This window comes from Rana temporaria, chromosome 9, assembly GCF_905171775.1.
Source record: "Rana temporaria chromosome 9, aRanTem1.1, whole genome shotgun sequence".
Lineage (NCBI taxonomy): Eukaryota > Metazoa > Chordata > Amphibia > Anura > Ranidae > Rana > Rana temporaria.
In genome coordinates this window covers 112,597,132-112,612,955 of record NC_053497.1, presented here as the reverse complement: position 1 = coordinate 112,612,955, position 15,824 = coordinate 112,597,132, and the positions used below count along the sequence as shown (strand labels likewise).

The following is a 15,824-nucleotide window of genomic DNA, read 5'->3' as shown; positions in this document are numbered from 1 at the left end:
GCCTATTCTGTGTGCCCGGTTTAAGATCTCACGATATTGCCCAATACTGCGGGCAACAAAGGAGGCCGGAACCAGCTTGTACCAATCTTTGTTTTTAAGAATATCATGACACATTGTTTCATAACCGACTCTGCTCAAAATGATGATATTGCCACCCTTATCAGAGGGCTTGACTACTATGTCGTCATTGTTGCGCAGATTGTTGATGGCTTTTTTCAAAGTGGGACTAATGTTAGGAGGAGGACCTGATTTCCACTTGGTGTTTTCAATCGCTTTAGTAACCTGTAATACAAAGGTCGGTGTCGGTGATGACAGTACGACCAAAGTATTACTATGTATACTGTTAGTATTGACACTAGAGGGTTGTGATCTCCGCGTTCTTCAAGGACGCAGGCGTTTGTCCTTAAGAGGAAATTGTGATCTAGAGATCTCTTGCAAGCTACTATCCATGTCATTTTTTGTGTTTTTTGTCCGTTTCGGTCCGACGACCTATCGGAACATAAGACGCTGATAACATAAAGAGGTGTCTGATTCTCTTCTGTCTGTCTCTCTAGAGGGAGGTTCTTTGTTCCCAGATGTATTTTTAATGTTATTACGTTGTTGATTAGTATTAGTCCATTTATAAGCTTGGGCATTGTCCTATGCCCGCTTATCTCTTTGAAATTTGGTTTCTTTTGTTTTGATTAGGGTCATCGCATATTTGGTCAGGTGATCTTTTAATTGTTTCTCACAGGTATTATACCCCGGATATGTGGCCACATTCCCATTGTTTTCTAGCCATTCTTTTATTTCTACGTCTACCTGCTTTATGTCCTGTACATAATGGCCCGGATTCACGTAGAAGCGCGCATCTTTGTGCGGGTGTAACGTATCCTATTTACGTTACACCTCCGCAACTTTGACAGGCAAGTGCCGTATTCTCAAACCAAAGTTGCTGCGGCGTATCGTAAATAGGCCGGCGTAAGCCCACCTAATTCAAATGTGGAAGATGTGGGCGTGTGTTATGTAAATTTAATGTGACCCCACGTAAATGACACTTTTTACAAACGGCGCATGCGCCGTCCGTGAAAGTACCCCAGTGCGCATGCTCCAAATTAACCCGCAAGAAGCCAAAGCTTTCGATGTGAACGTAAATGACGCCCAGCCCTATTCGCGAATGACTTACGCAAACGACGTAAACCGTGAAAATTTTTACGCTAGCCCGACGTCCATACTTCACATTGGTACGCCTCATCTACTCCTCATATAGCAGGGGTAACTTTACGCCGGGAAAAGCCTAACGTAAACGGCGTATCTGTAATGCGCCGGCCGGGCGTACGTTCGTGAATTGGCGTATCTAGCTGATTTACATATTTCTAGGCGTAAATCAGCGTACACGCCCCTAGCAGCCAGCGTAACATGCAGTTAAGATACGACGCGTAGGAGACTTACGCTGGTCGTATCTTATACAAATTCTGGCGTATCTGATTCTTTGAATCAGGCGCCAAGATACGACGGCTCAGACTCAGAGTTACGACCGCGTATCTGGAGATACACCAGCGTAACTCGTACGATAATCTGGGCCATTGGTCGCATTGAATTTGCATCATTTGAATGGAACAAGCTTGTAAGTTAGCTTCCCACACTTCTTTGATCTTGGTCTCTACTTTCCTAACATTTGGAAAAATCTAAATACGTAACCCGCAGGGCACTATTTTATTGGCTATATATTGCTCAAAAAAATCTTTGTTCCAAAAAAGCCTTGTTTTTTTCTCAACTAATCGTTGGAGTCCCAGAAAGAAGAGGTTAACATCCTCTTCGGATGCTTCATCCTTAGTTCTGGACTTCCTAACGTCCGCTACAAAACCCTCCCATTCCTTGCCACAGTACCCTGTCATGTTGGCAGCAGACCTGTGCTGGATAATGGCCAATTATCTAATTTTGTCCCATCTAGGGGTACCAATAAATTCAGTGCACTCTAAGTAGAAACACCGTAAAGCACAAAAGAAAAACAGAAAATAAGAAAAAATAATTACTGAATCAACAGATAATACATTTCCTATAATTAACCTGAGAATATGGTCATGCTGGGTAGGCACAAGACCGGTTCTGAAATCAGAAACAGACTTCATGAGGGTGTGCTCTGTGCTCATTGCCGGACACTGTGGAGCTCGATTAGCATTTTCCATTGAACACCAGTGTCAGGAACTTGGTAGGAGGCCGAGATGCTGAGAGGGCTCCCCTTGCGGCTGCGTGCAGCACACCACTGAAGGTGACACAGCAGGTGTGGTGCCCACAGAAGCACGGGTGCCTGGTTGCTGAAGACAGACGTGCTTGGGTGGTCCAGGAGACAGAGACCAGTGGAGCAACTGGAAAGCTGAGCCGGGAGCCAGGCTGAGAATTATTCAGAGGAAGACAGTCCGTAATCAGAATGACCAGGGGTGAGCCGAGTCTTAGTACAGGGAGCAGGATAAGCAGAGTCCAATAGACAAGCCAGGGTCAGATGCAGGGAGCAGGCAGAAGAAGGTCAGGTGCAAGCCAAGGGTCGAGCCAGAGGATCAGGAAGAGCGGGTCAGAACAAGCTGGGTCGGTACACAGGAGATCAGATCAAAAAGAAATTCAGGATTCAGGAACACGGGGGGAGCTGAAGATCAACCAGCAAATGCACTAGCAGACTTCACTAGCAGACTTCGTTATATAGGCCCATGTGACCTGCTGGTAGAGATACTGGGTCCTAAAGTCCTTCTCCTGCCAGAGATACTGGGTCCTAAAGTCCTTCTCCTGCCATAAGTGTTGGTAGAGATGCTGGGTCCTAAAGCCCTTCTCCTGCTGTTGGTTCCCTGACAGTGCCTTTGCCTATGCAGGTTTGCCAACCCTGCACCATTACGCACAGGGATGCACCCATTTCCCTGACAACCAGAATTGGCAGGTCCGCCACTGGTGCCCCATCCTTTTCACAGATGAGAGCAGGTTCACCCTGAGCATATGTGACAGATGTGAAAGGGTCTGGAGAAGCCGCGGAGAACTTTATGCTGCCTGTAACATCGTTCAGCATGACCGGTTTGGTGGTGGGTCAGTGATAGTCTGGGGAAGCATATCCATGGAGTGACGCACAGACCTCTACAGGCTACACAATAGCACCCTGACTGCCATTAGGTATCGGGATGAAATCCTTGGACCCATTTTCAGACCCTACGCTGGTGCAGTGGTTTCCTCCTGGTGCACGACAATGCCTGGCCTCATGTGGCGAGAGCATGCAGCCAGTTCCTGGAGGATGAAGAAATTGATACCATTAAATGGCCCCCACACTCACCTGACCTAAATCCAAAAAGAACACCTCTGGGACATTATGTTTCGGTCCATCCGGTGCCGCCAGGTTGCATCTTAGTCTGTTCAGGAGCTTAGTGATGCTCTGGTCCAGATCTGGGAGGAGCTACCCCAGGACACCATCCGTCAGTTAAAAAATCATAAATTGTGATTTCTGGAAAAAAAAAATTTGATTATGTCTCTCACAGTGGACATGCACCTACGATGACAATTTCAGACCCCTCCATGATTTCCAAGTGGGAGAACTTGCAAAATAGCAGGGTGTTCAAATACTTATTTTCCTCACTGTATATATATCAAATACACTGCCACAAACTAACCTGCCTGCCTAATATAGCTCAATCTATCTCTGTCCACACATTATACACGGTTGCTATGTAAGCAGCCTTATATAGTATGGGGTGTGGACTGGGTGCACCCTGCCTTTGGCCGATTATGGCTCTCTCAGCAGAGCGCTGTGTTATTGGCCAAGGCATGCAGGTCAGGTGCGTGCTTTGGCCAAACATCATACAGCAATGCACTGCGATCTCGCGGTGCATTATGGCGCGTTCTGCGGCGCTCAAATTTTCCATGAACACCCCATATGTTCGGTTCATTTTAGAACAAACACCTGATGTTCGACTCAAACAACTGGCTCGATCCTAATTAGCAGTTGTTAGGAGGCTCTTGAGATTTGAATACCTGGGATGTTGATTAGGCCAAAACGTGCCCATTAAAGGGTTAGAGGCAGGGCTGCTGTTAGAAATCACAGACTACCTCACAGGCCACTGTGGCCTATGCAGCATAAATCAGAGATTTGTTTGTCAGGGGTGGCCAACCAGTGACCCAGGGACCAAATGTGGGCCGCGGAGCCCTCTGATGTGGCCCGCGACCTCCTGCTCTGGAATGGCGGGTTGGCATGCAAAGATCGCAGGTTACCGACCCGCCATACCACAGCATCAGTGTTGTGATATGAAGCTGGTGGTAAAGGAAGAAAGCGGCTGCGGAGCAGAGCCCCATAAGCTGAAGCTTCCTCTACAGCGCCGGCTTTTGCCACAGGCGGAGTCTATGGCAAAGTTCAGCTAACCAGCAGGATAGACACAGCTGGGTAAACCGCAGCACATCAGTGTGAAAATCTTAGGCCCTTTCCACACAATCAGCCTGACCGAATTTAATTCACCTCTACAGAGCGACAGATGTCCGTTTACGCCCATCTACCTCCAATCTGAGGGGGGGGGGGGCTTTGGTTAAATATCAGGAGTATAAACAGACATCTGATGTCTTACTTTTAAGACAGAGAAAGTGACAGAGGGCATAGATTTCTCAGTTTCTCTGAAGCCTAATCTGCACTGGACATGAGTGAATAAGAAGCGATCTTCCTGTTCATTCACAAATGGACGCATAATAAACATAGTTTACTACGCATCAGTTATGAATGAGCACAATAGCAATCGTTACCGATTGCTCACTGTGTTCATTCAAAAAAAGAAGGGAAAGGTAAATATTACATCTTTTGTGATCCCTCCCTGCTCCCTGCTGCAGCTGGCTGGAGGGAGAGAAGAAAAAGTGCAGCTGCTGGACTACAGTTTGTATAAAGCGGAGATTGTTTTTTTTACCTTGGTTAGGATATCTTGCAAGCATGTCCAATTAAAGGGATTGTAAAGTCAGAAGTTTTTGTTGATCTTAATGCATTCTGTGTGCAGCAGCCCCCCTAATACTTACCTGAGTCTCAGCTGTCCGACATTCTCACTCCTAATTGGCTGGTACACAGCAGTGGTGCCATTGGCTGCCGCTGCTGCCAATCAAAGTCAGTTAGCCAATCAGGAGAGAGAGGGGGCACTGAACAGGAGCAAGGGGCCATGATCACAGGAAAGGGACCCAAGAAGAGGAGGATCCGGGCTGCTCTGTGCAAATCCACTGCAACAAAGCAGGTAAGTATAACATGTTTGTTATTTTTATAGGAAAAAAAATTGACTTTACATTCACTTTAATTTTCCCAGTCCTTTCGAGAACATTTCTTAATGGTAGAGGTTTCACTTTTAGGAAAAGGAACAGATTATTAATGAAGCATGGAGTTTTCTCTTGGGCTGTATTGGAGGAGAATAGTTACTTATTTGCAACATCTACCAAAGATTCTAAGAGATCTGAGTTGTTCCATAAGGCGAGGAAAAGAAATGCGTGTTTGATTAGCATGCAGTGTATTCGTATTTTGTGCCATGCCAAACATGTAATGTATAACAAGAGATTCAATGACACCTTGGTGGCTAGGAATACTTTATGTATATGAGGAACAAGTAATTTCAAAGGGTCATATTTTGGTCAAGTTCAGTGTTCATTTACATTGAGGTGCCATGTATCCAATATAGCAGGTTGGAGATGCTGTTATACAGTACTAAATCAGGAAAATGGAGTCCTCCATTACTGGGAGGTTGTTGTAAGGTACGTACGTAAACCTGTAAACCTATTGTTGCTCTCCTGCTGCCTCAGGGAATTCTCAGAACTTCTATATAAATGTTTGAGATCAGAGTGCTTAAAGGGTCACTAAAGGAATTTTTTTTTTTAGCTAAATAGCTTCCTTTACCTTGCTGCAGTCCTGGTTTCATGTCCTCATTGTTCGTTTTTGCTTTCATGTTGCTGTAAATCCTCTCTGTTTTGGACACTTCCTGGTTGCCTGTTTCCTGATAACCACAGTGCTGGGAGATTTCTCACGGTGGTCACTAATGTGATTATTGTGTGTAAAACGAAACTGGATTGGTGCTGAGGAGTTTTAGACAAAGTATCACTGCTCTCTATTGGCTGACTGCCCTCTAGTGGCTCTCTGTACATCAGAGAACCAGCAAACAACAGCAAAAACGAAACTACACTGCAGGCACATTATATGATTGTTTTTTTATCAATTTTTAATAATTTTTAAAAGGAATCAGTTAACTATTATGTCTCTATGCCCTGTAAACAGTCATTTCAGCAAAAAATTTTTTTTCCTTTAGTGACCCTTTAAGGAACGAGGGAGGACCTGTATAGTATAAAAAAAAGTTTGAGAAAGGCTGCCTTTTTTATCAAGCTTATTCTGCCCATATATGAATCGTTAAAATGTGTCCAAAAAGCAAGGAATATTTTTCGAGAGCATAGCAAAGGAGGAATATTAACTTTGGGTAGATTATAGGGATTTGTAAAGTAGGTTGGGATTCTAAGGCTTCATTTCCATGGACGTTTTTACAGCCACTTTTCTGAGCGTTTTTTGCAGCTTAAAAACAGCTCTCCATGTTAGTCTATGGCCTCATGCCCACCATGACGTTTTTGAACTGTAGATGGCTGAGCCGTTTTTAAGCTGCAAAAAAAAAACAGGACCAGTGCGTTCTGAAGCTTCAGAGTAGAGCTGTAAAAACGGCAGACGTTAAAAAACGCTCAAACGCTTTAAAAACACGCAAACACGCTCAAAAATGCTACCTCTGCGTTTTTAAGCTCCAGCTTAAAAAAAAAATAATAATAAATAACATGGACATGCGTTTTAAGCTGTAAAAAAGGCTAAAGAAAGTGGCTGTAAAAACGTCCATGGAAATGAAGCCTTATAGATGAAAGAGAAGATCTAGCCTGAGGTTAAAAAGAGAAAGGAGGCATCCTTGCCTCGTGCTTCCAGAAATTGGCATTAGAGAAGAAAGTTGTTTTTTTTGATAATTAGTTTGGTATGGGGGTTATGCTAAATACAGTATATTGTATGGAAAAAAAAAGACATGTACAAAGGCCCTAGTAGAAAGAATGTGATTCAGGAGAGACTAGTCTATTTTGTCAAAAGCCTTCTCGGCATCAAGGCTCAGGAGGGAAGGAGAGAAGAGGGGTGTTGTTTGGCTTAGATTGTAGCTGCAATTGCTGTTCTGATGCCTATATAGTGTTTATTGCGAAGGAAACCTAACTGGTGAGGGGTAAATAATGTTGAGATGTGGGTTTGGATACGATCTGAGATGATTTTAGCTAATAACTTATAGTATGTGTTGAGAAATGATATGGATTGGTAAAAATTACAGAATTCAGGATTTTTCTCAGGCTTTAAAATTAGGGTAGTGTGTGCTTCATTCAATTCTGGATAGGGGATATTATAGACATGAATAGAAGTATAAAGATCCATGAGTACTGGGGATATTTCTGTGGATAGGAGCTTAAAAAATCCGCTGGATAGCCATCCGATCCATGCATTTTATGGTTAGCTGAACATTTAATGGCCTGTTGGATTTTCAAAGCAGTAATTGGGGAATAAAGTTGCTCACATTGATTACATTGGATAATCTAGCTTGGTCAATCAGTTGCTGGAGTAGGAGTGGTTCAGAGGTTGGATTGGCATAAAGGTGGGCATAGTACCACTCAAATGTTCCAACTATGGACTTCATGCTGGTGGTGCTAGTTTGGAGGTTGGGATCTATTCTTTTAAGAATATGTAATTTAGGACCATTTGGTCTGGTAAGTTTGAGGAAAGGAACAATTTTATAGCCCCAGCTATAAAATTAGTTGTTTGTGTAAAGTAGCTTTTGTTTTACTTGAAGTATTTAAGGTATTCTTCCTGTCTTTTTTTCTTTGAAGCAAGTTCTGCAGTGTGAGAAATGCTGTAACCCCTCAGAGTTGCTTCTATCCTTTTTAGACCCCATATGTATATCTTATCTAAAAAATTTAACATTTTACCAGCCTAGTTTTTCCAAGATTTGCCAAAAGCTAAATTAACTATTTTTGATGGCCTGACCTTATAACAATATCAAAGAGCTTAAACTAATATTACATTGGTTTTGTTATTTCCCTGACTGCGTATGTGAATGTTATGCACTGTAATTTTGTTTCTGGTGCTGCAGGGTGGATTCAGTATAACGGATGAGATGTGTGTGAATTATATACATTATTACCCTCGCACCGAACTGGAAGTGTGCAAGAGTCACGTGGATCTAGGATATCTGCGAAGATATTTCAATTTGGTGAACAGGTGAGTGACATAGTGGGAGCAAGCAATCCATAAAGGATACCTGTTTTGAGAAATATTTGAAGGCTACTGTTGCTGGCCTGTTTTTCTGCAAATGCTATAATTCCTAGCTGTCGGTCTAGCTGTTTTGCTTCAACACTTTGCGATACTGATGTGGGGTAGGTATGCAGATAAGGATAGTTTTAGTCTAATGAAATCTGAATCAGCATAATTGCCAATGGCAGAACCGTTTTCCATTAAACGGAAAAAAATTGGTGCAAAAAATGGTTACAGAAGGAAAAAATCCTGCCAGTGGTAAAAACAGAAACTTCTGACCCTTTGTCTCATTAATATTAGCCCGAAACGTTATGTCTCGCACCAGTTTCCTTTTTCAATGCTATTTTTTACAGCCCTGTTCTGTACTTAGCCTGATACTCTTCAAATGTAATCCTATTTTCATTTTTTTTAAATTTTAATAAAAAACGAATGTAGCCTGGTTGTGGGCTACCGTAATATGAAGATCAAGATATTGCTTTTATTCTGGCCCCCTTTCCTGAGAGATTGAAGCTATGCTGCACCATTTTTCTACAGTTAGTAGAAGCAGAACTAAAGCCAAGCAAACTTATAGATGCAGGACACTGAGAATCTTGGGAGGTGTTGTTCAAGGCAGAATTTGGACATTTTAACTTGTACTCACTTTTGTTGCCAGAGGTTTAGACATTAATGGCTGTGTGCTGAGTTATTTTGAGGGGAGAGCAAATTTACACTGTTATACAAGCTATACACTCACTACTTTACATTGTAGCAAAGTGTAATTTCTTCAGTGTTGTCACATGAAAAGATATAACAAAATATTTACAAAAATGTGAGGGGTCTGCTCACTTTTGTGAGATGCTGTATGCTGAAACAAGGCGGTACTCACTGCTTATCCACTACCTGCAGATTCTCAAATGAGACTTTCACCAAGTACACAAACATTTTTAAATGGGCCCCAACGGTACCTGGACGAAGACCCATATAAGAGACTACCCCTTCTGTTACTATTGCTACACCCTGTGTACTGATGGAAGCTATGCTAGGCCTAAACTGACTGGATTGGCCAAGGCCATATCAAATTGACTGCATACTTGAAGAGACCTTTAAGTATGCAATTATTTTGATATGGTCTTGGCCAATCCAGTCAGTTTAGGTCTAGCTTAGCTTCCATAAGTACACGTTAGCAGTATAGCCCATTCATTAGTAGTTCAAATCTATTCATTGCTCACTATTGTACTTCTGGAGGCTTTGTTACTGTTTATGCTGATCTGGAGGTCAAATACAAATGCGGTTTATATTCTGCTAACAATACCCTGTAGCCAGTCAATGTTATTACTATGCACAATCTATTTTGTGTTTACCTAGTTATCTATTCACCTAGTTCACAATACATTAAGTTACCTTTTATTATCTGATTTAGTGTTTATCTCTCTGGTAGAACACTATCGCTGGGTGTCAGGCACTGCCCCAGCGGGTTTTGTGGTGCTGTACTCAGTGGCGGCCAGTGCTTAATATATTGTGGGGGGGGGGGGCAAACTAACACCACAGGCACACTTGAGTCAGGAAACAGTCCAGTGCTTGTTTTTGTATTTTTATTGAGGGGATAAAACTTGGATGGGGAGTAGGGGTGTTATGGGATGTTCTCCTATATACAGTCTTTGCACACTCCTTTCTCTTCCTCCAGCACTTTACTTGCTTGAAAAAAAACTGAATTAGCTGAGACAATTTTGGTAATTCTGGCAAAGCCAGATCAAAACAAGAGCCCTTTACAGGCAGGGCCCCCGGGCCCCTTTGGTTGTGTAGCAAAGTCCAGTGTCCAGCTTACAGCTACTTTCAGCTACTGATCCCAGCACCACCTCTTCAGGCACTGCCAGCCCACCTGGCTGCAGCTATCCCTTTCACTATCCCTTCTGGCTACTTCTCCTCAGTCCTCACAGACTGACACTCTTCCCACAGTCCTTCCAGGCTGCATACTCGCAAGCCCACCCGGCTGACTTCTCCTGGACATGCTGACCTGCTACGGCTGTCCTCACTCTTGCATCCGTGCTTTCAGGAAGGATGTCTTCCGTGTGTCATAAAGGGATCCTCTAGAACCTGAGCCCCTGATCACCCTTCCCAGACTGCTGGTGTGGAGTTGATATTATCTAGCAGTATTATGCTAGATACCGTTCTTCTCCTGAGTTATAGCTCCTAAAGAATTCATGTGACTGGTTTGAATCGTCAGAAGTTGTTTTCAATATTAATAGCTTATATGCGTTTATCTTTTTTTATACGTGATCACATTCCTTGGGAGAAGTAGAAGTAGAAGCAGCAGCACACTAAGCTTCCCAGTAAATAGCTGTGTGTGGGGGGGGGGGGGGGGGCGCATATCAGGACATGTCTGATCAGTGGAGGAGAGAATACTGAGTTCCTAGCACAGCTAGGGAGCTGACCATGGTCCTGCTTAGTGTGTTCAGTTTTTAATAGGAAAACAGAGAGACTGGCAGGAACACCAGGGAATTCACATAAAGGAAACAATACAAAGAGAACAGGATACTTTATCATACAAGTACATAGCACAGCAGGCACATATACAGAATATGAAGTGTTGGAGTAACAAACGTTTAAAGTGAGCAGCCTGTCCATATGGTGAGTGTGCAATACAGCCAAACTAGAACACAGAAAAATTCTCACTTAGATTTTTTCCTGATGAACTTTTTTTTGGACTATTTATTTATTTATTATATTTCGCTGGTCTGCTGATTTTGACATCCAGCAGATGCATGCATAATGTGATTACTGTTTTGATTATTCAAATGACTGTATTTCACTACTGTAGCAACATTTTTACGACAAGCATTTGAAGCATATACCATTACAGAAGTTGGAGGATTTAGAGATTTGGGGTATTGGCATGAAGAAGTTCCCATACGATGGGTACCTACCGGTCAGACCAATGTTCAGTCCTTCTGTGGTCAGAAAGCACAGAATTTTATTACCTTGGTAGTCATGTGTCCCTGCCCCCCTGATAGGAGCCAACACTAACCTAGTGGGAAGACTGCTTTCCCATAATAGACAATTCTTCTGCTAGGGCTATTCACCCCCACCTACAGACTGGATGCAACTGACTCCAGAAGGGATACAAGCTTTGTACCAAGGGGCAATAGGAGCCAAAGTCATTGGAGTTGCTGCGGTTGGTGTCCTTGGGCATTACTCTAACCCAGATTAAAGGTGATGGTCTACCCCAGCTGTCAAAGAAGGATCTGTGGAGAGACCAACAGGAAGATTCCCTTTGTCAGCTGACACTAAAAGTTTACAACGAGTGGGATTGGCTGGGGTCTACCGAAGGGGCCCATTGCACAGTCAAATGATAGATGCCAGCTGTTCTTGCCTGAAAAACACAGAGAGACTGTGTTATTAGCATTCATAAGGACATTCATAAGGACAGCTTCTATTCTCCCTGCATGAGGGCTTAAGTCGAAGGTTACTGTCATTGATGTCTAAGATGCATACAGCAGAAAACTCTACCAACTAGAGCCAACAAGCCTCACCAGTAGCCAAGTCCTTGTGGAAAAATTCTTTGTTCATTACGGCCTGCCCCAGTGTATTTATTACGATCAGGGAATACACTTTGAAAGTGGAAGACTGTTAGACATGCTGGGCATCCAAAAATCCGAACAACCCCCTATCACCCTCATGTAGGCCCCCAGCTTTAATGCTTCAATTGCACTCTACTGGATATTCTAGGGACTCTTTCCACGGAAAAGTAACAACATTGGGGCAGACATATTGTGACCATGGTACGTTTTGATGAAAAATATAATGAGTAAGAAGGACGTACATAGACTGGCTATGGCCCAAGCCCAAGAAACAGGCCCATTATTCCTCAAATCTGAAATACTGAGAGAGCCTCTGCTCTTGTGAATATCGCTGGATTGAGATCAGGTAAGTATAAGGGGAGCTGCATGCAGACAGATTTTTTTTACCTTAGAGGGGGTGGGGCTGAGTCCTACTCTGTGAGTCTTATGGACACACAGTGCTGGCTTGGTAGCAAGCATGCACAAGTGTCCCTATAGCATGCAGCTTGTTTGGGGGCACTCAGGAGGGGGAGGAGTGACAGCCAGGGTCCCAAAAAAGGAGGATTGGGGCTGCTCTGTGCAAATGTTTATTTAAAAAAATTAAAGCGGTTGTAAAGGTAAACAAAAAAATTCCCTAAATACCTTCCTTTACCTCAGTGCAGTCCTCCTTCACTTACCTCATCCTTCGATTTTGCTTTTAAATGTCCTTATTTTTTCTGAGAAATCCTCACTTCCTGTTCTTCTGTCTGTAACTACACACCGTAATGCGAGGCTTTCTCTCTGGTGTGGAGAAAGTCTCTTGAGGGTGCGAGTAGGAGTGTCAGGATGCCCACTAACACACAACTCCTTTCTCTATCTGCAAAGTAGAGAGGGTCCTGACATTCCTGCTCGCCCCCTCCCCCCTCAAGAGGCTTTCTCCACACCAGGGAGAAAGCCTTGCATTACGGTGTGTAGTTACAGACAGAAGAACAGGAAGTGAGGATTTCTCAGAAGAAATAAGGACATTTAAAAGCAAAATCGAAGGATGAAGTAAGTGAAGGAGGACTGCACTAAGGTAAAGGAAGCTATTTAGGAAAAAAAATTACCTTTACAACCCCTTTAAAATGTAAACCTTTACAATCACTTTAATTAATCTTTTTGGTTGTTGTACGAGTTTTCTGATTGTTTGTGGTGCTTTGTGCTGTAAAAACTTTTTCTTCTTTGAGGGACCAAAGAGTTTTAGTGGGGTGAGTGTGTAACCTGGTGCTGGCAGGGCTCAGTTATGCCTGCTCGCTTTCTCTACTCCTCTCCCCTTCCCCTGCTGTTAAACTCAAGGGTTGCCAAAGCAAATACATAAGCACAAGTGGTATTCTGAGACATGTAGTCCCTGGAAATGAGTACTGTGGGCTCTACTGTATGAAACAGAAAGATGACTACAACTCCCTGGGAGCCAAAGGACCTCTAAGGGGAGTGGCAGATAAATCCATATTAGACTACCTGGGACAGCTCAGGGCAGTTGGCGCTGGAACGAGGGAGAGTGTGGCCCTCTGTGGCAGCATCTAGTCGTTTGGGATGCCAGCAAAAAGGGAAAGTCTGTATCTGAAGTCATCACAACTCAGGAACAGTATATAGATGCACCATTGATAAGTAATCTCCCCTGGATGGCATATGGAGGGTTTGCATACAAAGTATCCAAATACCACCTTTACCAGGCCATTAATTTCACTTTGGCCAAATTATTGTTCTTGGAATTTATTTGTACTCTATTATCCATCACTATATGGCCAGGTCATTTTCTTATAAGATGGACACATATATAGATTACCAAGGTGATTAACCGGCCAAATATTAATTATGGACTGATGCTTGTAACTCCTCCTATGATCTGCATGTCTTATTTCCACCTTTTTTGGACAAGTTGTCTCACCAACTGCTACCCATCTGGCCTTCTCTTTCGCTTAGGTGCCTGTCTCAGGGGAGCCTTTATGCCACCTAGACGCACATTAACATGGTGCTCTACCTCTATTGGGTTACACATTAATGGTTATTATTATTCCTATTGTTGTTTATGTTGTGCTGTATTTATATATTATGTAAAAAAAAATTGCTGTTTTCTGCTGTAATCTTGTGTGTCCTAATGAAGCAATTAACAGAGAAACACGTTGACTCATGAGGACTCACAACTCCATAATTAGTGTGTATAGTAAGTCAGCAGTTGTATTTACTTCAGAACCATGTGTATTTTGTTTTTAATTGGAACCTTAGCTTGTGACACATGGTTGTAAATAAACATTATATTTTAGGAATTATTGTTGAGTTCCCTTTTCTTGCCAGTAAAGTCCATAATTTTTTGTTTTTGTTTTATTGATATATAGCTGCACCATCTACATCGCCATTGCATAACGATCAGAGAGTGTGACCACTCATCACCATCCTTAGTTCAAGGCAAAAAAGATTACTTATTCATTATAAAATAATAATGTCATTTGGTTCTGCTGACCTGTGCCCAACTGATTAAGAGTGAGCCTGCTTGAAGGGGTACAACTTATTTTCTAATCTTTCATTTTGTTTTGGCAGTGGTCAAAATAAAATGTATGGTTTACTTTGAAAGGGATAGCTGGACCAGGTCTGTAGTAATTGAGACAGGTGTCTGGTCATCAGGATCTCCAATAGGGTGCTGCATTATTGTTGTAATAGAAGCATTGTATTATGTGTCTCTAGGCACTGTCATTGTCACTGTATTACTGGAACTCTTGTCATTGCAGGTTCAGCGGGGAGGAAGTCTGCACCTGCCCACAGGCAGCTGTCACTATGCAGTTTAACGAAGTGCCCTGGAATTCCTTTACCAGCGAAGTCCTTAACTCCCTGTATGCTTACTCCCCCATCTCTATGCATTGCAACAGATCCTCCGCTGTCCGCTTTCCGGTGAGTGGCTAGAGATATCAGCAAGATATCAAACAACATACATAAAAAGGCACAACTACAAAATACACATAATGACTGGGCTTCCAAGCCAACACTAATATGGAAAAAAAAAAGTTTGTATGGTCTGATGTCATGTACTAGACATTACAATGGCAAAGTGGTTGGCAATCCTTTCATGTAATTCTAGGGTTTAAATTATGGACACCATCTTCATAGAGACAGAACACATAGTTGGAGCATGGGTTTGGTCCTCCATAGCCATGCTCACAGCTCTTTAGAGCTGGTGGGTAGTGGCAGGGCAGCCGTTAAAGATTTTGGGGCCCCTTAAAAAGTTTTAGGCCAATTCCCCCCGTACCTGACCACCAACGTTCCCCAGGGCCCACCCGCTGGCTGTCCCAATGAATTTGCCTACTGGCCATCCCACCAAATCCTTCGATGCACCCACTTTTATTTTAACACTCTTACAACTTAATATATGAAAATAAAAAGTGTATTCCAAGTCATGCTTTCAATATGTAATAGTAAGGTATTATATATTGGCCAAAAAGCTGAAAAGCGACAAGCCTAAATATTCAGCAAAGAGACACCCCGTTATATTTAGCAAAGAGATGGCCCAATCCAGCAAAGAGACATCCCTGAATATTCAGCAAAGAGATGGCCCAATCCAGCAAAGAGTCATCCCCATATATTCAGCAACGAGAGAAACCCATATAGCAAAAGATACTCCCTATATAGCAAAGAGATAGCCCAATCCAACAAAGAGAGAGACAGTCACTAACAGCCAGGTTTGCATGTTTATGTGCTCATCAGATACCCCTATATAAACATGAATACTTATATAGGCCAAGTGCATATGTTTATGCCCTCATCATATACAGTATCTCACAAAAGTGAGTACACACCTCACATAAATATTTTGTAAATATTTTATTATATCTTTTCATGTGACAACACTGAAGAAATTACACTTTGCTACAATGTAAAGTAGTGAGTGTACAGCTTGTATAACAGTGTAAATGTGCTGTTCCCTCAAAATAACTCAACACACCAGCCATTAATATCTATACCGCTGGCAACAAAAGTGAGTACATCCCTAAGTGAAA

At 42.7% G+C, this 15,824-nt stretch overlaps 1 protein-coding gene across 3 annotated transcripts in view; it reads left to right on the top strand.

The window, feature by feature from the left end:
• Positions 1-15,824, top strand: part of DBH (dopamine beta-hydroxylase) — a 158,038-nt gene that overhangs the window by 129,137 nt on the left and 13,077 nt on the right. For all 3 annotated transcript variants that reach the window (XM_040324160.1, XM_040324161.1, XM_040324159.1), the window contains exons 10-11: positions 8,121-8,248; positions 14,562-14,721. In XM_040324160.1, the coding sequence (XP_040180094.1) occupies positions 8,121-8,248; positions 14,562-14,721 (288 nt within the window). The remainder of the gene's footprint in view (positions 1-8,120; positions 8,249-14,561; positions 14,722-15,824) is intronic.